Below are 27,721 nucleotides of genomic sequence, written 5' to 3'. Positions count from 1 at the left end.
ATTAAAGTGAGGAAGATGAAGGCCATCTATCACACCCTCAACCTCTGCAACATCGATGTCACTCAGAAGTGTCTGATTGCTGAGGTGTGGTGTCCCGTCTCAGACCTGGACTCAATCCAATTTGCTCTGCGTAGAGGAACGGTGAGTTTGATTATTGAGCCATAGCTTTTTATGCTCTCTCTCACACACACACCACACAACCACACACACACACACCCTATTAACATATTGTTTCCGTACCATTTACAAAATTTCAGGAGATCTCTTGCCAGCGTTCAGAGAACATTATCAGTGATAATATTTAGCAACAATTTTCTTTGTTCTAATGGTTAGTAGACCACTTTTTCAACACTTGTGTTTGCTGTTTTTAAATGTGTAATGACAAAAGAAATTACCCAACTGACCCTGATCAGAAGTGTATATTGTTATGAACGTGAATCAGGCAAACCCAGTATTCAAGCCAAACAAGTGAGGTTAAGGCAAAAAACAGGATTTTAATAATGAAAACAGGGACAGGCGGGCTCAATAGTCAAAAGGGCAGTCCCAAAATCCGGTACACAAAAAGCAGTCCAAAATAGGCAGAGGTACAGACAGGGCAAAGCAAGCTCGGATAACCATGGGACAGAAACTAGTCGGTAAACCGGTAAATCAGTCAGACAGGGCAGGAAAAACAGATCAGGGAACAGGCTGGCTCAGAATCAAAGGCAATCGGGTTTGCATCAACAGGTCACACAAGAAAGGAACGCTGGAACAAAACTCACCGTGGCTCGTTAATGATCTGGCAGAGAACTGAAGACCGAGGCAGAACTATATAGTGGAGTGAGCAGGTGAACGGGAGTGAAGACTAATTACAAGTGACAGGTGGAAACTGAACTGAACTGATTGGCTAGTGACTGGAGGTGAGCTGGCAGGTGAACAGAACTGAGCTAAAAGCTTACAGAACCCCAACAGATAGTATAAAACAAAGAACAAAATCAAACCACAACAAAACTCAAACTATTCCATAATTCAAACTTAAGACAGAACCTAAAATCATGACATATATGGCCTAATTCTTGGTTTGGCCTACTTTAACATTAATGACAACCTAAAATATTTTGTGGTAGTTGTGAATGAGACACTTTCTTTTCTCAGGTCAGGCCATCTCAGTCCCCTGACTCCAGAACCTGCACCATTTCCTGCTTTAGCTAATGAAAGATTAACATGGCCTTGTGTTTTGGATCATTGTCATGGTGCAACGTTCAAGTACAGCTTTTAAGTTGATGCACATTTGAGGCCTTAGTCCCAGACATACATACAAACTGAATGAATCATTAAACATGTAATCTATCAAAAACATCAGTGTCTCTGTAAAAGGTAAACTCAAGGTTTTCACACCAAATTTGGACTTGTTTCTGCTTTAGGTCTGAAGAACCAAGAACTTTGAGGTTCAGCAGAAAACAGACTGAATTGAATCTATAAGACACCTTACTTATAGACTTAGTGTGGTTCTGTCATTGTTCACTGAAACATTTAGTGGACCTGCAGTTCCTCAGCTTAGTGGACAGGGGGAATCTTCTTACTACATCGAGGTTGTCTCTTGGCACAAACACTAGATTGTTGTTGTTCCTTTTTGTGGATTTAAAACTAAAACAGGACCCTGCTAGAGTCTGGCCTCAACCAGAGGTGCAAGGAGGGAAACATCAGAGACAAAGCTTTCAGGAAGCTTAGATTGGACTTAAGCTTGTTGGTGAATAAAAAGGAAAAATCACCACAGTCCAGTAAAGGGAACTTTGGGCTAATGCGACTAAGTTTGATTAGGCCTCTTTTCTGATGGTTCTGTGTGTTTGCATCTGTCAGGCCATCATACTGTGTCTGTCTCCCTTCTTTGTCAGATGCATACCTCAGAGGAGTTTTCTGCCATTTCTACATCGCTGTTAGGAAAATATATTCCTATATTCCTAATAATAATAATATTTCCTCCTAACCGACTTTGTTTTGGGTTTCATATTACAGTTTTTATTGATTGCTTTGATCTATTTGAAGAAACTGGTAACCTATCAGTTTTCATTATCACCACCTCAGCAGACCAAAAGACACCTCTTGCAAATGAGTTAACCCATTCTCATTTGTTTGACTCATTCTCCCCACCCTTTTGCAAAACAGTTAACACAGATGTCATTCATGCAGTCCAAACTCCATTGCTTTAGCTATGGTAGCAAAACAGAAACTATATGTTCCAAGCTCTTAGAAACTTCTTGATCAGAATTAAATCACTGAAGCACCTGATTGACACCTCTTTACACAATTTTTCAATTTGCGATCAGTTTGCAGGCTTTACGTAAGAGGTGCCATGTTGTGTGTTGTTCTTTTCAAGCATGGACGTTCCAAGGCAGATGAGAGTCAGAGTAAGAGGTAGATGGGTCAGGGGAAGAAGATTATGAGGAAGAGGGATCCGTTTGTGAGGTGGCGGTGTAGCTGGAAGGGCTCAAGTTACAGATGAAATTTAGGCAACTGTGATTGATCATGTGGTAAATCACGGCCTTTCACTTAGAGGGGCGGGACAAAGAGTCCAAACTTTTCTCAATAGAAACACGGTTGCATCCATTGTAAGAGTTTTTCAACTGGAGAGCAGGTATTGCTGCTATACAGTATATACATCTCTATCTATTCCTATAGAGGAATTATTCAGTGCATGGAGATGAAAGGTACATGATCACCGCCCTTATGAGCAGATGCCCCTGCTCAATGCAATGACTGCTGCTGCCCAAGATGTAGATGCAGAGGCATGTCAAGGATGGATCAGGCATGGAAGAAGATTTTTCCCTAGGTGTATCACAAGGGAAAATATTGAGTGTGATGAAGATGAGGCCATGTGGCCTATTTGTCAAGAGAGAAGAGACTAGAAGAGACAGACAGCTGTGGTATCTTCTGTTGGAATATTTCATTTGTAGCCACAATCTGAAAAAAAGAATGAATAATCAATAAAATTTGGATCACAGCATATCTGATTCTGGATCCATTTGTTGCAAGAAGGCAAAGTTGACTGCAAATGCCACTGCCATGTAAGCTGTGTACAGTATTTGGCTACAATGAACAAGCAATGCTGCACTGATTCACTTTGATTGCGGTATTTTGTATTTTGTTGCCCCTTGTGTAATGAATGATTGGAAGGGCTCAAACATTCGTGTGCAGGATGTATTGTTTGAGGGCAGAATTTGCTTTTGGTTCATATTTTAAATGTTTTGGCAGTGTTGGAGCCTTTTGCAAACAAAATGTGTAATTTTGACCATTGTTGCCACTGTTTAGGCCTCTGCATTAACTGTTTTGAAAAATGTGAGTTTTGAGTTGACTGCTGCGTCAAAACAATCAATAAAAACTGTATTACATCATGCTCAGACACACGCTGAAATATTGTTAGTGAGGCCAACCACAAAAATACTGTAGATTCATTTTAACAGTCTGAAGGGTATAACTGGGTCTGAAAGACTTTAGACAAATTTGGTGACCTCTTCTTTAGAGGTGGCTGAATGCCAGTTAAAACAGTTCATCACATTGGAAGGTTTTCCTTTTTGGATGATGTTTTGTCCTGCATCCCCAGCTGGAACTGAATATGTCTGTAAAGCAAGGCTTTGTTTAACAGGAGAGAAGCGGCTCGACTGTACCTTCAATTCTGAACCGGATGCAGACCAAGCAGACCCCACCTACCTTCAACAAGACCAACAAGTTCACATCAGGCTTCCAGAACATCGTTGATGCCTACGGGATTGGAAACTACCGGGAAATAAATCCAGGTCTGGTGCAAGATCGTTGTTTTCATTCTGATATTTACATACACCTGCTTTATGTATTTGGACCTATTCAAGTCAAATGAGAAATAATGATTGAAAGGTTTGAAGCTATAGTTGATAATCCTGTTACAAATACTCTTTGTTATAGAGGGTGAAATGGTCCATGCATCCTGACAATAGGCAATACATTATATATTCTGAAAAAGGAGGTTAAAGAAATTGATCTCTGTGGGAGCTGCAGGCCTGTAAAAACCTAAATTTCTGCCCTTTGTACCAAAGGGCAGGGATTTGTCAGAGTTTTGGTCCTCCTCTCGCCGCTCTGTCCCTTGAGTTCTGGGGCTATCACATTATCTATTGGTTGTCCGACATGCCAATCATTGTTATAACGCTAGTGTAGTGTGCATCCTTGTTCCTTGTTAGTTTCCGCGTGCTGGTTGCCCACGCACACTCCTAGTGTTTATGTATCCGGTTAGCTTAGCGGTTAGCTTTGGTGTTAGCCATTCATTGTACCTCCACTGCTCTCACCGTATACTTTGAACTTGGCTGAGAGTTGCAAGAAACAAACTACGTTCATGTTTATGAGAAAAAGAGGAAGGCCTCAGTCGAAAGCAATAAAACCAGAGTGGATTTTTTTCATGTGTTCCCCCTGAAGAGTGGAAGAGCAAGTAAGACAGTCTTGCGCATGCGTGGTTATTCAAAAAGGGACTTGGAGAAACTTCCTGAAAAATCGCCGACTCTACCTTTAGATGTAGTTAATTATGATAAGAGCAAAAAGAGATGTGCCCTTATTTGTAAATTTCAGTTTTACACACCGTTTCTACCTTTTTCGGTCGAAACAGTTAAACTGAGTTGGGAGGAGCAGAAATGTGCAAGCCAATCTGAGTGGGGTCGGTAAAAGCAGAGCTTTTGACTGGCATGTCCCCTAAAAAGCCTTTTTGGCCATTTAATACAAAACAGTTTTAAATGAAACCTGGGGAGGTTCTGTAATTGTTCTTAGCAAGAACTAGGATTTAATTTGTTTACTAAAGGTTGCACTATTGCTACGATTTTTGGAACTTGAAGTGTTTTTTTTCATGATTTCTAATATTTGCAAATGACTACAACAGGACATTTGCCAAGATTGCTCAAAAAAGGCAACATGCTCCAAGCAATATGAATTTGAATACTGGCCCCAAAGTAATAAAAATAAGGAATTGTTCAAATTCTATCTTAATAAATACTGTATGATTAAAGATGTGGTTCCCAAGCGCTTTCAGCTCAAAGTGCTCTATTTGAACAGGTCAGGTGTACAAACTTGCATAAAGTAACATCTACATCATTATTCAGGTGTAAATCTACAATTGAGTTTTGAAATAAGAATTGAGAATTTCCATTTTTCCCTCTCCTCTGTTCCAGCTCCATACACCATTATCACATTTCCCTTCCTGTTTGCTGTGATGTTTGGTGATATGGGTCATGGGTTGTTGATGACCTGTGCAGCCCTGTACTTGGTCCTCCGAGAGAGTCGAATCCTCGCTCAGAAAAGTGACAATGAGGTACTGTTACTCTGAAAACTGTCAAGCCTCACGAGAAGCCTGATACCTATGCAGGGCAGCCATTAGAAACAAATAATATATCGAAGTTGTGGTTTGAAATTACAGATGTTCAACATGGTTTTTGCTGGCCGTTATATCATCCTTCTGATGGGAATCTTCTCAGTCTACACTGGCATTATTTACAATGACTGCTTCTCCAAGTCTCTGAACATGTTCGGCTCTGGTTGGAGTGTCAGGCCTATGTTTACTACCAAAGGAGCCAACTGGTCGTAAGTCAGCCAACTCTCAGCTTCCCTGACGATTCCTTTTCAAATTTGAAGTCATATTCTGTATTAGCTCTTCCAGATCCATTGAATTATTTTGTTTCAATTTTATTATGTTCTGAAATCTATGTATAGTACATGTATGTGTATATACTCTATGATACTCTATGATAATTAAAGAATTTGTTGTTAATTTGTTGACTCAGGTTTGAGACCCTTGATGGGAATGCAGTCCTACAGTTAGATCCTGCTGTTCCTGGGGTGTTCAACGGGCCCTATCCTCTTGGGATTGACCCGGTAATCCATTGGGACTAAAATTACTAAACTGTATAGATATCTTGTCTTTGTTGGGAAAACACCTATAACAATACAAAAGGTTGATTCTACATTAAAAGGTCATTGATCGATCTCATACTTGATGTCAGTTGAGACACTGGATATACAATTTGGGCCTTTTCTGTTAATCACATAAGTAAACAGCATATATGGACGAACAAATACTTTAAATTTCATAAATAATTTCCTAACACTTGAGTAGTTATATTTAGATTTAAAAAAGGCTAACCAAATGGTGGCCTCAAACATCTGACCAGTGGCGTTTGTTTGCAGATCTGGAATGTTGCTACCAACAAGCTGACTTTCCTGAACTCATTCAAGATGAAGATGTCAGTGATCCTCGGCGTCATCCACATGCTGTTTGGAGTCTCTCTGAGTCTCTTCAACCACCTGTAAGGTTTACTGTGCACCTATAGCTGAAGATAAATGTTTTGCACTAATATATAGTTCTGGTAGAGATTTGTCCTTCACAATAAATCATGACAGCATTAGATCTAATGGAGAAGCCATCAGGCTTAACTAATATTTGCACAGAAATCACATTAAAGTGTTGCATTTACAGTACAAAGCAGGTATTTCCATACACTATAAAATTACATCTTTATTTTTTAGTCAGTTAGGAATACCAAAATAATTTCCGTTTGCTAAGAGTCAGAATAATAAGAGGGGTATTTTTCATTCATATTCAAACATTTTTATACTCTAAGATTTCCATGCTTTTAAACAAGTTGGGATGTCCAGATGATGACGTCATTGCTTTGTAGGTTTCTGGTTAATTTGCAACATCTGAGGTAAATGGAGCCCCTCTGGATGATCCTGAAACACTCTGCTTCCTTGTGTGAGATCATGGAAAATGTAAAGAAACCAGCCAATATATCAGGAAGAGAACTTTGGACCTCCACAAGTCTGGCTCATCCTTAATTGCCAGATGACTGAAGGTTCCACGTTCATCTGTTCTAACAGTTATATGCAAGTATGAACAGCATGAGGATGTCCAGCCATCATGATGTCCTGGAAGAAGACTGGTTCTATGTCCCAGAAATGAGTGGGTTCTGGTGTAACATGTGTGACTGAATCCCAAAACAAAAGCTAGAGACCTTGTGGAGATGCTGCTGAGAGAGGTAGGGGAGTGTCATTATCCAGGGTGAAACAGGTCTGGTACCAACATGAGCTGTAAGGCCATTCAGAGAGGAAGAAGCAACTCGGGGATAACGAGCTTAATGTTTGGATACTTGTCCTGTGGTCTGGTGAAACTAAAACTGAGATTACTGACCTGAATGACCATCTTTATAGATGGTGGAAAAAGAGGAAAGCTAGAAACCAGAGAAAACCTGTGAAGTACGGGGGTGGCATCATGTTGTGGGGTGTTTTGCTGCAGGAGGGACCGGTGAACTTTACCAAATACATGGTGTCATGAGGAAAAAACATTATTTGGAACTGTTGAAGTAACATCCCAAGACATCAGACAGGATGTCAAAGTGTTCTTTCTTCCAATGGACAACATCCCTCAGCATAGCTCTATGTTAGTAAAGTCCTGATCTCAGTCCCAGAGAATATTAGTAGACAGAAATGAACAGGTGTGTGCGTGAGCAGTTCTGTCTGAAGGAATGGGCCAAAATTCCAGCAAACTATTGGGAGAATCTTGTGGAAAGAAACTTAAACAGTGATGCGTCTCAATAATCCAGGTAGAAAAATCAAGAAGTATGTCCTCTGGACAGGTTGTTCTTTGTTGAAACATTTCCTCTCCTCTCCATGAGACTTCTTCAGTCTGTAGAGTTGTAGGTAAACTCAGGCTTATCAGCAAGTTGAATGGTAACAGTCAAAACTGTTTGGTCCAATGTCAAAGAGGACCATCAGGCTACCAAACAATGGTTAGTGCTCTGATGACTACTTACTCCCAGGATGCTGAGTCATGCTCACAATAACAGCATCGGAAGAGGGGGACCTCCATCCCTATTTAATGATAAGGAGCTTCTCTTCATAAAGCAAAAATGGCTTCCTTTACTCCCTGTTTCTGTGGTTTTATTTTTGGGTTTCTTTGTATCTTCTCTCAGTATTCTGACCTTATAACAGAAATAATTTAAGTCATCCTAACAGATCTAGAACAGGAAAAGCTTAGTCCGATTTAATGTCAGACCAGGAGAAAAAGTTGTCTTTATACAGGTGATGTACCTATTTAGTGTCAAACTTTAACGTCTGATGTTGATGGAGTTCTTCTCCATCTTACTGCTCTGCAGGTACTTCAAGAAGCCATTGAACATCTTCCTGGGCTTCATCCCAGAGATTGTCTTTATGTCCAGTTTGTTTGGGTACCTCATCCTGCTGGTGTTCTACAAGTGGACAGCATATGATGCTTTCACCTCTAAAGATGCTCCCAGCCTGCTCATCCACTTCATCAACATGTGTCTCTTTAACTACAACGACCCTACCAACAAACCCCTCTACAGGGGCCAGGTGCTGCTGCCAGATTTCTCTCTCTAACCCTCCTCACTTGTCCCTTCACTATTCAACATGTTGCATAAACTAAAGGATTTGATCATCAACCATTAGTGGTAGGTTTAGAGACCGTCATTAAACTGTGCGTCTCAATGAATTAGAATATCAGAGAGACGTTTATTTAATTCAGGAGCTCGTTCAGTGGGGCGCGCCCAGAAAACCCCCAAAGGGAGGCGCCCTGGTGGCTTCCTGATTAGATGCCAAAACCAAACCTAAAAAGTTTACTTCCTAATACTGTTCTTGACATACACTCATGCTACGCAGCCATGTTTCCTCATATTTTATCATAGAACACCGTGATAAAACTGAGCTGTTCTCTTCACTGGATCCTGCTGTGTGAAGCATCTCCAGCAGTCCAACACAGAAGGGAACGACAACTGAGGGCTGCGCTACATATCTCTCTTCTGCAGTCAGACATCTGAGATTTAATCACTAGTTCAGACAGCATAAGTTTTAAACTGTTATTCTTACCGCAACTGATTTATTGATATTATTGCATTAAAGTCCAAGCTCTAAATAAATTCCAACCAACAATAAAAGTAAATAATAAAATAATTTTAGAAGTACAATTAATTTATATCATAAATCAAAATATTCCTGCGATAGACTGGCAACCTGTCCAGGGTGTACCCCGCCTCTCGCCCATTGACAGCTGGAGATAGGCACCAGAACGCCTCGCGACCCCAATAGGGATAAACGTGCTGGAAAATTGATTGATGGATGGAAATCAAATAATTCGTTCTTTCTCTCAACCAGGCTATTTACTGTCTGTCTTAGCAAAACAGTAAAATAAACAATATCTGCAGTTTAAATCGCTGAGGGTTTGTTGTAGAAGGAGCAGATCTGGATTTAAAGATTACAGTTTCTCATTATGCTGGCTCAATTTATCAAACAAGCGCTTTAGGTTCTGCATGCATGTAGGAGTAAATTTATACATGCAAGTTGTAATCAAGTGTCGTCTGGCTACATGATCATGATGTAAGAGGAATAAATGCTGCTGAATCGCTGATTACTGCCACATTTGATCCAACAGCAGGTTACATGAGATTAGATTGGTGAAAGGTTTGGATACGATAAGAGGAAAACGAGAGATAAAGTCACTGACCTTTCTTTAGTTCTCCAGGAACCATTTATTGCATGTTTAGGGATCTGACATCCTCTAATAACCAACAGCTTGTTGACTTCTTTCTGCCTCCCCTGTAGATGGGGATCCAGGTTTTGCTGGTGCTGATTGCCCTTGCATGTGTTCCCTGTATGCTGATTGTGAAAACCATGGTGCTTCGGCGTCAGCACCTGTGGAAAAGGCATCTGGTAAGTTACCATTATCACACATATGTCTTCTGCTAAATATATTTAATGGTTTATTATACTCAATTTCACCTTTCTTCCTCTGATTTTACATTCATTTCAATGCACATTCTTCTGTATAAAGTGAATAGTTGTATTCCTCTGAAAATGCTTAAAGCCTGTCTTAAATGATATGTTTGTTAGAGAAGACCTTGCCCTTAAAGCAAACCATTGAGTCATTTTAGTCTGAACAGATTTGAAATCTTTCTAAAATGTTATGAATCAAGCAAATGTTCCTACTTTGTGTTGGAATGCACCACAATATTCACAGTATTTGCCCCTGTTCATGGAAACTCTTTAAAAGGGACATATCATGTAAACTCCACATGTCTCTAGAATGCAGACAATTTAGTCAATTTAGACTGCCCAGGTACTGCATAGATATCCTTATGTTCTGTTTAGGTCATATTTTTCTATATCCTTTCAGTTTTCTCTATTCCCTATTACGTTTCTTGAACAATTAGGTCACAGACTTTGCAGCAGAGCTTCTAAACAGGGTCATGGACTTCTGGCTAACCAATATTGCTGAAGGATGCAGAAGTGGATACAGGAAACATTTTGGTTGTTGGGTGTATTAACCCACACGATTCATTACAAAAATGGCCGATGTTATGTGGCTGCTTTAGATTTAAAGGGACCACTCCAAAACGAGTGATTCTCAGAAGCACCTCAGGACAGTGGCAAAAGAAGTGCTGTGGGTGCAACAATAACGAGGAATCCAGACCAAAGCTTTGCAGTTCCACTTTATATAGCCCACAACTGGATGATTTAAAAGAAAAAAGTAGTAATTACAAAGTAGGATATGTCCTCTTTAAAGGAACTAGTGGAGGTTGCCTCTAGTGTCAGATTACCTATTACAGTCATATTCAATAAATGAGAATATTATTGAAAATTCCTTTTATTTCAGTAACTCCATCACTAAGTGAAACACATTATATAGATTAATTACAGGCAGACTTGTCATTCAAAAGGTATTTTAAATGACAAACGAGCCTCATAAGAACACAGATTCTATTCTTATTGAATATGAATGCATGTTCTTTGTTTTTAATATGGAATGTTATTATTTCATTAATTCCCAAATGGAAACTTTAACATTTCATAAAAAGTCTTCTGTCCTTTTTCTCTGTCCCTTTTATTTCTAAAGGGGAGAAACCATCTCAAGGTTTTCCCTTATCTCTGTAACCATAACTGCTCTCATGAAAGCATTTAATTATCTGTTGTGTGAAGGGAACTGTGCTGCAAAACAAAAGCTTCAAGAAAACAACAGTGTGGACATCAGTGGCCACCTGGAGATATTTCTTTCTTTTGCTTGAGAAGGAGAGGAAACCCTAACCTACCAACCTTCCCCAGCATCCACAGAGTAACATGGGTCCTAAAGAGCAAGCTGACCCATAAGATCCAACTATAAGTTTCTGGCACCAGTTACTGCATGCCCAGGGGCATGGCTAGAATTTTTCTCTTGGCCAGCGAAGAGCATTATTGTAGAAGGGTGGCACACTGAAACTGTAGTCTAAGATCTAAAGTGTAAGCTAAAACAATGACTAAGTCATTTTGCTGAGCTAACCTCATTTCAACTTTCCGACATTCGCTTTTAAAACGTTAAACAGTAAATATTGTATATGACAGTGTACTTACCTGTAGATTCTCTTTTATTGCCTAAATAGACCTCTGGCTGCAGTTCAGCTCAGCGGTCTGAAACCCAGCGATGCCAACTGTTTGAAATGAAAAGACGCTTGATTTAGCCTGAAAAAGCGCTAGTTGACATGTGACATCATCGCACTGAATTTCTGGGTTTCAAAATGTTAAAATGTTACTTCCAAAATCAGTTGATATTAATTTAAACATAGGAAAGCCATTTAAATTATTTCTGCCAATGCAAAGCTGCAACCGTTAAACACAGATTTAACTGTCTTTATGACAGTCTCTACTGTTGTGTGTTTCTCTAGCATTATTATTACGCTTAATTTACATTTTGTGTTTTTCTACTCTTATGTCTCTAAAAAAAAGAATTATATTGTCCAAAAGCTAAAGTTATGTCTCCAATTAAAAAGCTTTAACCCAGCTGCACAAATTGAATTATGACTCAAAAGCTGTTTTCATTTATCGCATTAAATTATTGATTATTCTTATATTTTTTCTTTATACAGTCACTGTTTTATTCTGTGTTTTCGTTCCTGATACAACTTTTAAAAAAAGTTATACCATCATCAGAATGAACGAAAACTCGACAAAGAATTGGAAAAAGCAGGAAGAAATAGATTCTCATGCAGAACCTTTGATGTGGACAGGAGCGGACATTTTCTGCACATGCACAGGAGCAGACAAAATCTACCTAGCGACAACAGGTTATTTCTTATTGGCTAAATGTTTTCCTTCCATAAAAGTATTTTAACCTCCACTGCTTAGATAGAAAACACAGGAATCAATTGTTGTATTACAGAGAAGCACCGCTCAGATGCTGCTAGTTTATTTTGAATTGATTATTTGAGTATTTTGATTGATCGGACCATTTAGGGCCTTCTCTGGATATATTGAACACATGTATGATTGACTGCTGATCCTGCTTTATTTTTGTCTCAATTTTGTCTTTGCTTGTCTTTTATACTTCTTTCATGATCTACACTGTTTGGCTGTTTACTGCTAACTTGTAAAAATGTTCATTACTTTCTTACTATTTATGCAAATAGTGTGTTTGCATAAATAGAATAGATGCATTATCCATTTGACTTTACCTGTGTTCAACCAATGAAATTGTGTTGACCTTAAAGATAATCATGCAACTTAACATTCTCTTTTTTTAAAGGGTGGTCTTCTGCAGTTCATTTTCTATATTTGTCTTGTCTCACTTTTTGGCCATCCTGTTTTATGTAAACTGAGGAGAAAGAATTCTTTCTAAGGCTTGCTTTACGCTAGACACAGCTCTTGTGGCTTTTGTATCTAGTCACAGAAGAGGGAAGAAACCCCTGCAGAGAATCTAGAGCAATCTTTAGAGCAAACAGGGGTGTCCTCATCATGCACCGGACTCACCCAACAGGGCACGCAGAAGTTTGGAGGGGTGCGGGTGGGCAATGGACCCACGGAGGACGAGGCTGGCATAATGGACCACGACCAGCTCTCCCAGCACTCAGACGAAGGAGATGAGGTGAGCTCATTTCCAAGCATGCTAAATATTTATAGGGGGAAAAAAAAGGTTTAAAAAAGGACATTACAGTTAGTAGATGATTTGCAGATTTATTTACTGCCTAAACTGGGATGCAATAATCTACAATATATACATATATATATATATATATATATATATATATATATATATATATATATATATATATATATATATATATATATATATATATATATATATATATATAAATTAATGATAAAAAAACAGAGCAGAGTTTATTTGGCAACAAAGCTCCAATTGACTGGAGTTCTGATGGCTAACCAAAACCTAAACCTATGTGATCTCTGGAATCAACTACAAAGCATGATTTAAAGTTGTATGAAGTTGTATGGTTTTATCCTTGAATTCATACCGTAACTTTTCCCCTTTCTTACTTTCAAGCACTCAGAAGAAGAACCGGTAAGAGCTAGAGTTTTGCATCTTTTAGCATGGCAGAAAGCTGCTACGCCCAGTTGGATTTATTAGTCTAAATTCCTGCCTGTCTTTCAAATGTGCTTTATTAGTTCATATTTAGCTTTTTCCTTAGGCATGCATTTCCCTGTACCAGGCATGTGTTGGTAATTAGATGTGTTGTGTATGTGCATGTTTGAGCATGTAACACTAAGTTTAGTCATTTTACTAAACTATAAATCTGGGCAAAAAAAAACAACAAGTCTGTATTAAAATTTTACTCTGGATTTCTCATCACTCTTTGTCAGCTGTGGGTCAGTCTTTGCGCACTTTATGGATGAGCTGCAGTCTGGAAGGAAATGAAACTTTACTAAATCCATCAGAGATCAAAAGACCCGTCTCTATGTATATTGTACATTTACCATACCAATTTGTTTTGGTCATTTTTTTCACTGTTATAACTGTTTTTTGTTGTTTTCATTTGCCATTTTCTACACTAGCAGCACTCTGTGAACTCTGTTTTTAAAGTCAAAGGACAAAAGAGAACTTTGTAAAGAGGAAACCAAGCAGGTTCCAAGCCAAAGTCAACAATGTTAAGTAGACCAATGGCCTCCAGTGTTTCCCCCTTCCCACTGATTTAAACAGGAAAGGATAGTCTGGTTCAGGATGGAAAGAACAGAGGGGCTGTGTCGGTTTTTCAGGATACAATGACTGTGATCATCCTGAGGAAAATGATTAAATTGAACCAAACTGCTTCACTTTTTGCTTTCAGCTCTATTACATTGAAATATCCACTCCAGTGAATTAAACAGCAACTTTTTAGAATTTTCAAAAACGAATTTCAAAAACGTATCAATAAGCTGGGCTACTATCCTTTTAGAAATGTGTGATTACTTCCTAAAGGTTGCGACATACTCCCAGAGAACAAAGACATTTTTTCTCGCTCCCACAGTGAATGACGTCATTTTATTGTGTCAGCCCCGTCTTTGAGGGTCTCCCTGCTTGTTCTCGCCATGTCGGAGCACAACTTTTCTCTTAAGGGGTGTCCAACTACTGTACCGTGATTGGACAGGATTTAGATGGGTGTGTTTAGGTTGGAGAAGCGGAAACGTGTCACATCTGTGGAATTGCAGTCATGCAGCTCAACTCTGGTCTTTAAGTGTTCGAACATGCCGTGTTTACTCTATAAATTGTCCTAGCAGGGTAGTTCTGCCCTGTAGCATCGTATGTCCCCGGTGTTCACAATATTTCCAAATAGAGCACACGGTGGACATTTATGTCTGCCAGCTCTGTGCGTCCTCGGCTCTCTGCCCCCCCCCCCCCCCCCCCCCAACTCCCCAGCCCAACCTTCAATAATGTGGGGCTGACTTCTGCAGCTGAGCGTCTGGTGCAGTATGACAAGACAGAGCCAAAACTGACTTTTTTCGTGTTCTTCCCACCCCGACTACAAGAAAAAAACTCTGTTCTCATTTAGTATGCAGCAAGCTTTAGGCATACACATGCTCCACAAGAACAGGGAAATGTGTTCGCTCTCCCAGGGTTGCAAGAACTAATTGGCATAATTCTGTTCTAGCAGCATGTTCTTGATTCATATTATGGGCTCGCCATTTTTGTTGTGTGGTGTTAGAGAAAAATGAAGTGAGAATGCTGCAGGGGGAGAGAGTTCTGCCCATGAGTTCTTGTAAAGGAAAGAACTCTGTTCTTGTTCTTGCAGACCTAGCAGATAAAACATGTTTCTCTGTTCCTGCAGAGTACAGGCTATATTGGCCTTTAGTGGGAAGGTGCATTTTCACTGCAGGCACCTTTTGAGGAAACAGGGTAGATATCTGGGGGGGGGGGGGGGGTCTTTCCCTTATGTTTCTACAGTTTGGGGGGGGGGGTGGAGAGAGAAGGTCAAGAAGACAGAGCAGAGACACAAAAAGAACACAAGTACTGATCAGGAGTACTTTCTGTGAGAGACAAGTAAAAATACTAATGACAGTAGTAGCTCTATTAGTGGCTTCATGTAGGAGAGAAACACAGCTAAACAGATAAGTTCGCAGTCAGTTTCATTTCTAGAGTATTAAGGACACAGTTAGTTGTTGTAAAAGCTCACCCAGTAGCTATGTCTAGAAGAGAGACAGGGTTAAATACTGAAAGACAGGGCCAGGTGGATCATCTATAGAAAGAGAACACGAATTTAGGAGCAGGTGCTCAGTTGACACTCTCCACCAGGAAGGAGGAGGGTAACGGCTGAATAGAATGACAGGCCAGATGTAACTTCTATAAAGAAGAAAAACAGAGAGAACAAAAGTTGAAACAACAGCAAATAATGCAAAATTGAACACTTGTAGGATAATTTTGCATAAAGTGAGGAAATGTTGTCATGGTCTTCCAGCAGTCTAAGCCTATAGCAGCATAACTACAGAGATAGTTTAGGATATTTGTATTTGCAAACACATAATTTAAACTTAGCCACTCATGGTGAATATCAGTGTTTTACAAAGTTTGCATTCAAATACATACATAATCCATCAACCTTAGAGGAAATATCTCAGCTGGATATTTCCTCTAAGGTTGATGGATTATGTATGTATGTAAGTACCTGGGCTGTACTTTCAGCATATCCACAAGGATGTATAGAGAGATTTATGCTATAATCAAAGCAAACGTTAGAATCATTTTCAGTGTCTTGTGTCCTGAGATGCAGGTTAATGTATCTAATCCTGCTCAGCATTGAAACATCTTGCAGGCTTTAATTATTAAGGATCCATTGCACAAAATTTGTTGATGTTAACCAGCCAGTGAAGTAGAATGGGTTTGGTATATCCCTTACTAAATCATTGCTTTCCTGCAGACCAGTTTGGACTCCCAGAGACAGTCCTAAACCCAACATTTCCTCATTAACCAGAATCCGTGCAATCAAACTCCCCAAAATTACATGAAATATCATAGAGAGAAATAAAAAAAGCAGAACAAAACAACCCAGGATTTCTAACATCATCAATTTACCCATGTGAACATACGTACATTGGGCTTTCTTGTCAGACATTATTTGTTTTCTTTGTTGTTGTTTTTTTGTTGTTGTTTTTTTAAGAATAAGCAATTTAAAGAAGAAATATCCCTGAAAATTAAGAGGTAGTTCTAATTTCCGAGCTGGGTGAAAGGTCTAGATAGGTTAAAGGTTATTTTAAAATGATGTATTGTCCATAAGCTCCTTTTACCTGAAAGCTGTGATTTTAAGAATGCCCTGCAGATGTTACAGTTTTTGTTGGTTGCTTTGACCTGTTTCAAGAAACTGGCAACCTCTCAGTTTTCAGCATCACCATCTCTGCAGAGCAAAATAGAACTCTTGCAAATGAGTTAACCCATTTTCATTGGTTTGACTCATTTTCCCCACCCTTTTGCAAAACAGTTAACGCAGATGTCATTCATGCAGTCCAAACTCCATTGCTTTAGCTATGGTAGTAAAACAGAAACCACATGTTCCAAGCTCTTAGAAACTTCTTGATCAGAATGAAATCACTGAAGCACCTGATTGACACTTCTTTACACAATTTTTCAATTTGCAGTCAGTTTGCAGGCTTTATGTAAAAGGTGCCATGTTGTGTGTTGATCTTTGCAAGCATGAATGGTCAACGTAAGGTAGATGAGAGTCACAGTAAGAGGTAGATGGGTCAGGGGAAGACGATTATGAGGAAGAGGAGCCCGTGTACGAGGTGGAGGTGTAGCTGGAAGGGCTCAAGTTACAGATGAAATTCAGGCAACTATGATTGATCATGTGGTAAATCACGGCCTTTCACTTAGAGGGGCGGGACAGAGAGTCCAACCTTTTCTCAATAGAAACAAGGTTGCATTCATGGTAAGAGTTTTTCGACGGACAGCAGGTATTGCTGCTATACAGTATATACATCTCTATCTATTCCTATAGAGGAATTATTCAGTGCATGGAGATTGAAGGTATATGATCACTGCCCCTATGAGCAGATGCCCCTGCTCAATGCAATGTCTGCTGCTGCACAAGATGTAGATGCAGAGGCATGTCAAGGATGGATCAGGCATGCAAGAAGATTTTTCAGTAGGTGCATTGCAAGGGAAAATATTGAATGTGACATAGATGAGGCCTTGTGGCCTATTCGTCAGGGCAGAATGGACTAGAAGGAACAAACAGCCCTAGTATTTTCTGTTGGAATCTTTCATTTTTTGGAATATTTCATTTGTTTATCTGGAAAAAAAGAATGAAGAATCAATAAAATTTGCATCACAACATATTTGCTTCTGGATCCATTTTTTGCAAAAAGGCAAATTTGATTACAAATGACACTGCCATGTAAGGTGCGTACAGTCTTTGGCTACAATGAACCAGCAATGCTGCACTGATTCACACTGAGTGTGGTGTTATGTATTTTGTTGCCCCTTGTGTAATGAATGATTGGAAGGGCTCAAACATTTGTGTGCAAGTTGTGTTGTTTGAGGGCAAAATCTGCTTTTGGATCATATGTTAAATGTTTTGGCAGAGTTGAAGCCTTTTGCAAACAAAATGTTTAATTTTGACCATTGGTGCCACTCTTTAGGCCTCTGCGTTAACTGTTTTGAAAAATGTGGGTTTTGAGTTGACTGCTGCGTCAAAGCAATCTATAAAAACTGTAATACAGGAGCAAGGAGCAAAAGATAGTTACTCTTTCTCTCTCTCTCTGCTCTGCGTTTATATTTTTCAGGCTATAAATGTCCTAGCAATGGCTCCAAACAACTCCCTTTGCTAATAACTGTTGTGAAATAGTTTGAGGCAAAGTTTTCAACATGAGACAGAAACCCTGATGCATTGCCATGACAACCTAAGCTGACAGATACTAAACATTTGATACTCAGCAGCAGCTTGCCTCAGTTTTGCCCAGCTTTGAGAGAATCTATGTACTAAGTAACATTCTGATTTCTCCTGTGCAGTTTGACTTTGGCGATGTAGCCGTCAATCAGGCCATCCACACCATAGAGTACTGTCTGGGGTGCGTATCTAACACAGCCTCCTATCTGCGCCTCTGGGCCCTCAGCCTCGCCCACGCACGTGAGTGACACTTTGCAAATGAACACCCATGCTTTCATCTTTGCTTGTAGACTACAACACAACAGTACCACCCTTGTTCTAAGTATTTTGGTGTTTCTTGTTTTGGTGCTGATGTTGTCATTCTGTGGTACCCTTAGAGCTGTCTGAGGTACTCTGGTCCATGGTGATGCACCTGGGTCTCTCCTCTCGCAGTGGAGGCGGTTTCTTCGGCTTGTCAATCATCTTTGCTGCTTTCGCCACTCTCACTGTTGCCATCCTGCTCATCATGGAGGGCCTGTCAGCCTTCCTACATGCCCTGCGTCTGCATTGGTCAGTACACATGCACAGAGCAAGCACAAGTTCCTTGGTATACATCGTATACCTACATAAAAGGCACATTACGTATTGAGTCGCAATAACTGGATTAAATGTATGTCAAGAGTGATCTGATCCCACACTGATAAAACACAAACACACATCACATCTGATGAAGTGTTTGTTCATCACTGCTTTAAACCTCTACAAAGCACTTAGAGTTTTACCTGATTCTATAAAAACTGCTCTATAAATAAAGTTTGATTGGAGGACCATTTCTAAGGTAATCTGCTAGTTCCACTGTCTTACATGCACATGAGGACTGTTAATAACATGAGATAATCCAGTGTTAGTTTATAAACGGACTGTAAAGGACCTCAGGATAGGATCAGACAGCCAGGCTAAGGCTCCATCCCCTCCTAGTACCACCATCCCACTGCTAATCCAACATGAACCAGAGTGGGTGGAATGAATGATAGGGAGGAACATTACAGCATACCAACCCTCTGGGAGACAGCTGTGCCATAATAACAGTAAAAACATGTGGATCAAGCAGATTTTAATCTGTTTGGAATTTTGGTAGTGCAGTGTTTAACTGAAGGAGAGAAACACCCTCCTCTGCACAGATACATACCCTTATGCATTGAACATAAGAGGTACGGACACCGGGCACGCATGGGGCACCCTGAAAAACTACTGCAATCTCTGTTTTGACAGATATTTGATTAGTGAGTGTTTGACACCTTGTCAGGGATTTCCATTTGTAAAAAGGGTAAATGCTGGTTCTGTGTAGGGCTGGACAATAATTCAATAGCAATATATATCGATCAATAGACGTACATCGATGATAGAATAAAAAGGGTCAATAAAAAGCTCAATAGAACAGTTTTCCTTTCTTTTGCATTCTAGCCTATAATGTAGGTTAATATTACATTCACCCAACCAATCACAAACGCAGACCCAGTAATGCTCCACCCCAAGCTCCGCCCCCTTCAAAGAGTTCAGAGAGCACACGTTCTTTTTAATTTTTTAAATACTTGCAGTTTTGGAAAAAGTTGGTTGAGTAAAGGGTTGAGTTTCAATTCAGTGTTTGTGTGTTCTATATCTAAAAATAGGTTGCTAGGCAGCAGCATAAAATGTCCAGGGCTACACTTAGATATGTTTTGAATTTGTTAATTATTGTCCAGCCCTGGTTCTGTGTATTGAAAATATGTTGAAATAGTCTTCACCAGCGACTATGACTATAGTCACTGGTGAAGCAGGGATAAAATGGATGTGTAAAATAAATGTGCAGATATATTGACCATGCCTGCGTGTCCTATACTAGTAGTAAACGTATAGTTATGGAGGGAATAAATTGGCACACAGATTCTTCCCCTTCCTTCTGACTGACCAATAGAAGAGAAGCTGCTGTCAAAGTGTGCACTTCCAAATATATGCTGATGATGCTGTTATTTTTACTCATGTTAAGAGCACACAAGAAGCATCATCTATCCTCACATCAGCCCTGGAGAATATACAGTACTGCTTCTTCAGTACTGCCTATTATTGAACAAAAAAACCCAGTTTCAATGATGTTCACAAAAAAAAAAGAAAATACAACTGGAGCGGTACAGTGTCTTTCTGTGGGGAGTAGAGCTTGACCTTGTGCAGGAGTTTAAGTACCTCGGGGTCACACTGGATCCAACACTTTCTTTCAAAAAACACATTAAACTCACAGCAGACACAATCAAATTTAATATACATAAATTCAAACAAATTAGACCATGAATGACAATTAATTCAGCTAAAATGTTCTTACACTCAATGATATTTTCACATGTAGATTATGGCATCACAACCTGGTCACTCACTGGAGATACACTCTTAAGACCAATAGAAATCCTTGACCAAACGCCTGTCATTCCATCAGTGTAATATTTTGGAAAAATCCAACATGCTCAATTTTGACAACTTTATTACATTTAAAAATAGCTGTTTAATTTACAAAGCTATGCATGGATTAGCCCAACCTCCACTTTCTACATACATTAAACTAAGAACTGACAGAGGTTTTGGCACGGGATACTCCTCTAGAGGAGACCTAGAGGTCCCACACAGAAACAAACCTTTGGACAAACGGTTCTGTCAGTCAGAGGGTGTCCCTTTTGGAACAATGTCCCAACTAATATTAGAGAATGTCTTACCTATAGCACTTTCAAAAAGCACCTTAAACAATTTCTTAAAGGTTCTCAGTCACATTCGCAATTTTACTCATTTCTATTGTTGAAATGTAATTTGTATGAATGTTTGTGTCAGGGATTGTAGGATCTGAACCCGAATTCAGCCACACACAGAGTTACAATTAAAGAGTCTTTATTGAAGGGATTGAGTAGTGGGATGAAGAACCAGGAGAGAGTACCAGACTGGAGTAGGCGTGTGATGACAGCTGGAGCTGGATGGTGGAGCTAAGGCTTGGCAGGTGAATGGAGCAGAGGCTTGGTAGACGTGGGAAGCAGGCAGCAGACGTGAGGCAAGGATGATGAACAAAGGCAGGTGAAGACTGAGGGACACTGTCAGGGGACAACTGCAGACGATCCGGCAAGGGAGAGCTGACTGGAGTGAGTTTATATAGGGAGGCTTGCAGGTGGAAACAGTCCAGGATGATTACTAGCAGACAAGTGATTAGGCAGTGGAGTCAGGGCTGGCTGGAGGAAGGAAGGTGCCGGAACTGTCCAGGGTGCAGCGGGCATCCTGGACAGTTTGTTAATGTGATTATTTGCCTGATATTGTATATTGTCATTGTGTCTTGTGTTGTTTATGTCATGATTTAGTTTTTGTTTGCTTTGGACTTTTCCTATCAGCCTGTCACCTTTCAGCCACCAGTCATCATCCAATCAGATCAGTCTCCCTCCAGCCACCACTCTACTCTAGATCAGCTCCACCTCAGCTCACCTGTTTACTTATACCTGCTTCAGCCATCTCATCCCTGCCAGAATGTACTGTAATGAATGATGCTGGTGAACCCGGTATTCAGCCAGACACAGAGCTACGTTTCGTTAAATAGTTTATTGTGAGGGGTGAATATTGGCAGGTGAGGCAGACAAGCAGAACCAGTCTTGAACAGATGAGTTATGGCAGATGGTGCAGGCTGGCAGGGATGAGCAGCAGACCAGAGGATGCAGGTAGTGAAAGACCAGAACAGGCGATGTAGACCGGGGAACCACCAGAACTGGCAGTGCAAGCGGCTGGGACTCACGGAGAAAACAAGCAGAGCAGCAGCTCGCAGACACAGACAAATTTCTTTAGAGAAGCAAACGGAAGAGTCCAGCTGGCTGAGCACAGAGGAACTGGTAGAGTTGAAAACTAGGCGAGATGAGATCAGATAACATAAGACAGGATGAGAAGAGACGTTCTGGCAGGGATGAGATGGCTGAAGCAGGTATAAGCAGACAGGTGCACAGGTGAGCCGAGTTGACTAATTAATGGCAGCAGGTGGAGCTGATCTAGAGTAGAGTGGTGGCTGGAGGGAGACTGATCTGATTGGATGATGACTGGTGGCTGAGAGGTGACAGGCTGATAGGAAAAGTCCAGAAAAAGTCTAAAACAAACAGAAACCTAAATCATGACAGTTTAGTCTTCCTGTCTCAAGACTACAGATGAAAATTAGCACCTATGCTATAATCTGGCTCATTTACAGTCTGTACAGAAGTATGTGATTGCTCATTAATGTGCACTCTCCCAAATAAATAAATATAAAAAAGGACCGCCCACCGTATTTGCATAATGAGGCAGAAATCCATAATGAAAAGAAAAAAAAAGAGTGAAAAATGCCAAACGAATGCATGTAAATAAAAAGGCTTGTTGGTAAAGAAAAGACATAAGTACATCTATTAGTAAATTTTAAAAAATGAGAAAAAAACAGTCAAACATCTAATTTTTAATTCTTAAAAAGATTATGAAAATATTCTTAAAAGTGCATTGGTTTATTTATTGGGGCATTTGTATATTTCTGCTTAAGGCTAATTCCGCCTGTTTCCGTCCTCCACATTTGACACTTGTGCCATGGGAAATGATCTCATGAGCAGGAGGATTTGGTCCATTTTTAGTGGAGATGCTGACAATAAACAACCAGGATAAAGGAAACATCATTACACGCCTCGCTGTGAAAATAGGGCTACAACTTTACCAAGATTACAAAAGAACTGGCGCCTTTTGAATAATGCTTGTAATCTCACACTTGACTCACTATTATTCCCATTTCTGGGTGATGGGTCGTAACCAGGTTGTAAGTTGAGCCGCAAAATACAAAAGAAAGAAACCAGAGCAAAGACAGAGACAAAAACAGTACACACATGTTAGAAAACATTTAAACTGGAAAGGGCTGTTGAGCAGCTGATATGAAGTTTTGTTCCATTACCCAAAAAACACCCAAAATCAACCTAAAAGTGTCTTAAAAGTGTCACTGGTGAGTTGACCCATAACGGTTTCCAGTCAGCTTGTGAGAACATGAAGATGGCTTCATGAAGCGCCTCCACGGTGTCATTCAGGTTTTAGGTTTCTCAAATGGTTGAACGGCCTCCTACGGTAGGTTAGGGAAGACTGTGGATCAGTGGAAGAGTTGTCTTACGACTTGCCACATGTCTATGTGCCCCTGGGCAAGGCTTTAAACCCCAAAGTTCTGTGTGTTGCTGTATGAATGTGTGTGCAGCGAGGTCAATGGGGCTTCAGGGAAAATAAAAAGCTTTATACAAAAACAGTCCGTTTACCTTTTATGATAACTGGCAAGCTGTCAAAACCAAGTAGGATCATCTCAGGAAAGTCTCACTGTTTATAATTTGCATTAAATCATGTAATTTATTACTGACTTTTTTTTCCAACTATGAGTGGATCTTACTGATAATAGTGGAAACAGTTTTCGTTTTGTGACATTGCCTTTAATAAAGCGGCCGATGTTTTGTCTTTTTTGATTCGTCAGAGACTTGAATGTCAGAGCACTCAATTGAAGGTCATATGGTCAGAATTAATCCTGTAAAAAGGGTCCGTTTTCAGGTAACGGGTCATTACCTGAAATAAATTTGAGCTGCGGAGTAGGGTCTTCCTGAAGTTAGCTCATTGGCATCGTGGAGCTAAAGGAAGACTACGAGCCAAAGCCACGGTTTGCAGAGAGGATGCCAATCTCTCTGCACAGTTTGCAGAGATGCCATTTCCCACTGAACTCGCCATCTCCTCAGTCTTCGGGGTTTACACGTTGGTCGTCAATTTGCCTTCTAACAAATAACAGTTTCAGAGAAAATGTTTATATAGCCGGAGATGAAGAGGGATTTTCCTTTTCTACATTGCAGCGCAGTGAAGAAAACAAAATAAGGATGGCAAGTAATATCTTGTCAGAAATGGAATATATTATTGTGGATTTTAAAGGGGTAACTGAGAGCCCACTGTCTGTAGTACCAGAGTTTCTTTAATCTTAAAAGCTGTTTTCACAAAGATGAGTGAATGGAAATGTGTTGAAACCAAGCAGGAGTTTCACACTCACATGCCGAGGACCTGTCTCCTACACAGATCTGTGTAGAAATACACTCACAGCAGAGTAGACTCATCACATTTTCCACCTCCCAGCTGTGGAGAGAAACAGATAAAAGGATCACTTATTTCTCCTCTTTAAGTGTTGCCCTCTCAAAGCTCTAGCAGGCCAAATATTTGCCACGGCTGGGAGACATTCCTGGGCACTCCCTTTGCCGACTGAGGCCAAGATGCAGCTCCTGCTGGAATACACGTTTAGTTTTCCCTCGTAAATGAGTCATCTGGGCCTATCGAGTCAACTCTGGATGCAGCTTTGTGTTGAGGAAGGCTCAAACAAAATGTCAAGTCTGACAGATTGATCATCAGCAGATAAAAAGAATGTTGTATTTAAAAAAAGTAATACAAAAAGAAGCATAAAATCAAGGTCCTAATGAAAATACACGCTTACGGAACAGGGTTGTAGATGTGTTAGAACCAGAAACCAGTTAATGCTTTAAACATTTTGAACATTTAATCACAACTTTTTAATAATTAGACCTGATTTTAACCCTTCCCTTCTCTGTCTGCCCCTTCACTTTCAGGGTGGAGTTCCAGAACAAGTTCTACACAGGGCAGGGCTTCAAGTTTGTCCCCTTCTCATTTGAGAGCATCCTAGAGGGGCGATTTGATGACTGATCAGGTCCCAGCCTGTCCACAGATTCCCCAGCACTCCCACTCTGCTTTGGCTGTGTTTTGTGTGCATGAGACCCACTGTGGTCCTCTGTCCCCCTCTAGTGGCAATCAGTGAATCTTTGAGGTAAAACAGTTCTTTTACAAACAATTCTAGTGAGCTTGCCTTTGTAGAATTAAAGTGTTGTTGTTGCCATCCTTTGTCATCCAGCAGCCTCCCTTGATTTTGTCTTTATTATTCATGAATCCATGGTGAGCCATGTTTGTGTTGCAGTGAACATCTGAATCACTCTCTGCTTTCTGGTTTGTTTGGCCCAACTCAGTGAACAGATATAGAAAGGTTTCTGGAGCCAGCCGGTCAGTGTTTGGGTTATCGCCACATCATATTCTGCTCAATTCCAGCGATGAACAATGAATGAAGGAGTTTTCTCTGCCAGTAATTAATATTCAGTTAAATATTTTCCAAGAAAGATTCAAATTAAGACATAAGACAAGTAAACAAATTGAAATCTAAAAATTCTGAAAATGTGTCTATTGAGTTAAAGGACTATATCATGCACTCTGGAAAAGTATGGACTTACTTTTCAGACTTTCTTTTCAGTCTCAACAGCCTGGATCAAGAATAAATAAAAAAAAATGTATCCAAATTTTTAGATACTCCTCTTGAGCCTTGCTCTTCTGTCTTTTCTTTATCCCTTTTCCTAATGTATGCCCTCCCTTTCCTTTCTTCTTTGTGTCCTTTCTTCTTTCATTCCCAAGGCCTTTCCCTTTTTTCCCTATGTCCCTTCTTTCCTTCGTTTTCTTCCATCTTTCATTTCTTCTTTCCTCATTTGTTTTTTCACCTCCTTTCTTCCTCCCCTGTGTCCTATCTTATTTTGTTCTCTGTCCTTCCTTTCTTGTGTCCTATGTACTTTCCTTCCTTCATCCATTCATTCATCCCTTCCTTTTCAATAGGAAGCACAGGAGTGGGAATGTTCATTGTGGAAAATCAGTGTCATGGTGGTCAGTCTGTGTGTCAAATGCAACAACTGCCTTAGACCTTTGCGCAGTTTTGCACTGAGAAAACCTTTCACTCAAAAAAAAATCTAAAATCACCTGAATTAAAAAAACAAACACATTTATTTATTTTGCATCTCAAAAAACAACAAAGTCCTATTACAGTGATTCATATTAAGATTGTAGGTTGTATACAGTTTCATTTTAGTTTGAAAATCTGAGTTTGTCCTAAAATGTGGGATCGATGTACTTCATCTTTTACCGGAATCTAGAAAACTCAACCAAGCTGTTCGTGGTGATGTGCTGTGCTCTCTAATGTTCCTGTATGACCTGTATAAACGTTGTGATGAATTAAAGAGTGGAGTGTTCAAACATTGATTGCACAGGAGCGTTCTTACAGCTTACTTCATTTTGGTAAATGATACAGGCTGAGCTTTTACTTATCTCCAGCTCGCTGCACTCTGAGAAAAGAAGACCTGGATCTGACCAACCAACAGAATAAGGTAGAGAGGTGAGACTCACTGAATCTCTGAGGCCAAAGTTGTAACATGTAATCCTCTCTGATGTGAAGCTCTGCGTCAGAGCTCTGAAAGGCTCCATGCCCTCCTATGGATTCATATGAAACAATTACAATAAGGCAAACCAACTAGTGAAGCAAAACCTTGGACACATTGCTGTCCAATAACAGAGACATATGTGCCTTTTTTCCTTTGGTGGAAATTTTTGCAAACCAAAGTAACAATAATATTGTAGCATAACAACTTTCCTGTAATGATCTCAGGTGACCCATAATGGGGTACGAGTACGCTGAGTTGGATGTACTGTATATCACAAAGTAATGTCTGGATTCACAGTTCCTGTTGTGTGAAAATTGGACTTTCCTTCTACTTTTTCCTTTCATCTATTGCTTTCTTGTTTATTTTTTTCTTAGGTTATTAAGGTACACTTATTCTCCATCATAATGTTTGCTGTCCCTCCTTATCATCTTCACTGTGTCCATTCTATGGTACCATGACTCTAGTAGGGTCACTAGGTGCAGATGTCTATCATCGTCCCTGCTCTGTGAGTTTTGACCTGTCAGTGAAAAGAGAAATTCGTTATTCCTTTTATTCTTCTTGACACAAAGTTGTTAATTGTGAGGCAGCAACATTGGCTGGGGGTGTCTGGGCTTCCAAATTACTCCAAGAGTTCTGTTATCGCAGAAGAACCTAGAACAACAGCTAAAGCTCTGGAGCCCTCACTGCCTCAGTTAAGGTCAGAGGTCATGATTCGACGATTAAAAAAGACTTACTGGGGAAAAAATGCTCTCCCTGGGAGAGTTCCAAGGTTAGAACCACTGCTGACCCAAAACAACACAAAGGCCCGTCTCACATTTACCTAAGGCCTCTTGATGATCCCCATGATTTTTGGGGGAATGAAATGTGGGCTGACGAGTTGTTAAGTGAGGTTACGTGGAAGGGTCCGGTTACATCTGGTAAAACTAAGTAACAGCATTGCAGAAACAGAACCTCATACTGACTGTCAGACATGCTTGTGGTAGTCATGGTCCGGTCCTGCTTTGCTGCTTCAGAACCTGCAAGACTTGCTGTAATCAATGGAAGCATAAATTCTGCTCCACAGCAGAAAACCTTAGAGGGGAAGGTCTGGCCATCAGTTTATCACCTTAGGCTCAGAACACCTGGGTCCTGCAGCACCCTGTATAAATGAAAACATCTTTTTTTTTTTAAACTAATTTTAGTATTCACTTATGTTTGGCTTATACTACACTACAAGATTATAAAAAACGAGTTAACTTGTTTGTTTTTTTATGATTTCTCTGTTTTGTTTTGAATCTTCAATGCCCATCCACAGGTCTGTTTTGATTAATGACAGAATAAGCGCCTTCTTATTTTGAAAGT

At 40.0% G+C, this 27,721-nt stretch overlaps 1 protein-coding gene across 2 annotated transcripts; it reads left to right on the top strand.

The window, feature by feature from the left end:
• LOC105935694 (V-type proton ATPase 116 kDa subunit a1) lies at positions 1–26,197 on the top strand (the record flags this gene model as incomplete). 2 transcript variants are annotated; one of them, XM_036142397.1, is given in 13 exon segments in its annotated part: positions 1–141; positions 3,623–3,773; positions 5,166–5,305; positions 5,411–5,574; positions 5,775–5,865; positions 6,178–6,296; positions 8,142–8,358; positions 9,604–9,711; positions 12,785–12,892; positions 13,313–13,330; positions 18,245–18,362; positions 18,500–18,671; positions 24,740–26,197. In XM_036142397.1, coding segments are annotated over 13 exon segments (1,641 nt in total), but the record flags the coding sequence as incomplete, so codon positions are not given.
• Between the last annotated feature and the right edge of the window lie 1,524 nt (positions 26,198–27,721).

This window comes from Fundulus heteroclitus, chromosome 10 (assembly GCF_011125445.2).
Source record: "Fundulus heteroclitus isolate FHET01 chromosome 10, MU-UCD_Fhet_4.1, whole genome shotgun sequence".
Taxonomy (NCBI): Eukaryota; Metazoa; Chordata; class Actinopteri; order Cyprinodontiformes; family Fundulidae; genus Fundulus; species Fundulus heteroclitus.
The sequence above is the reverse complement of the archived record's forward strand: the minus strand, read 5'-3'. Positions and strand labels throughout refer to the sequence as shown.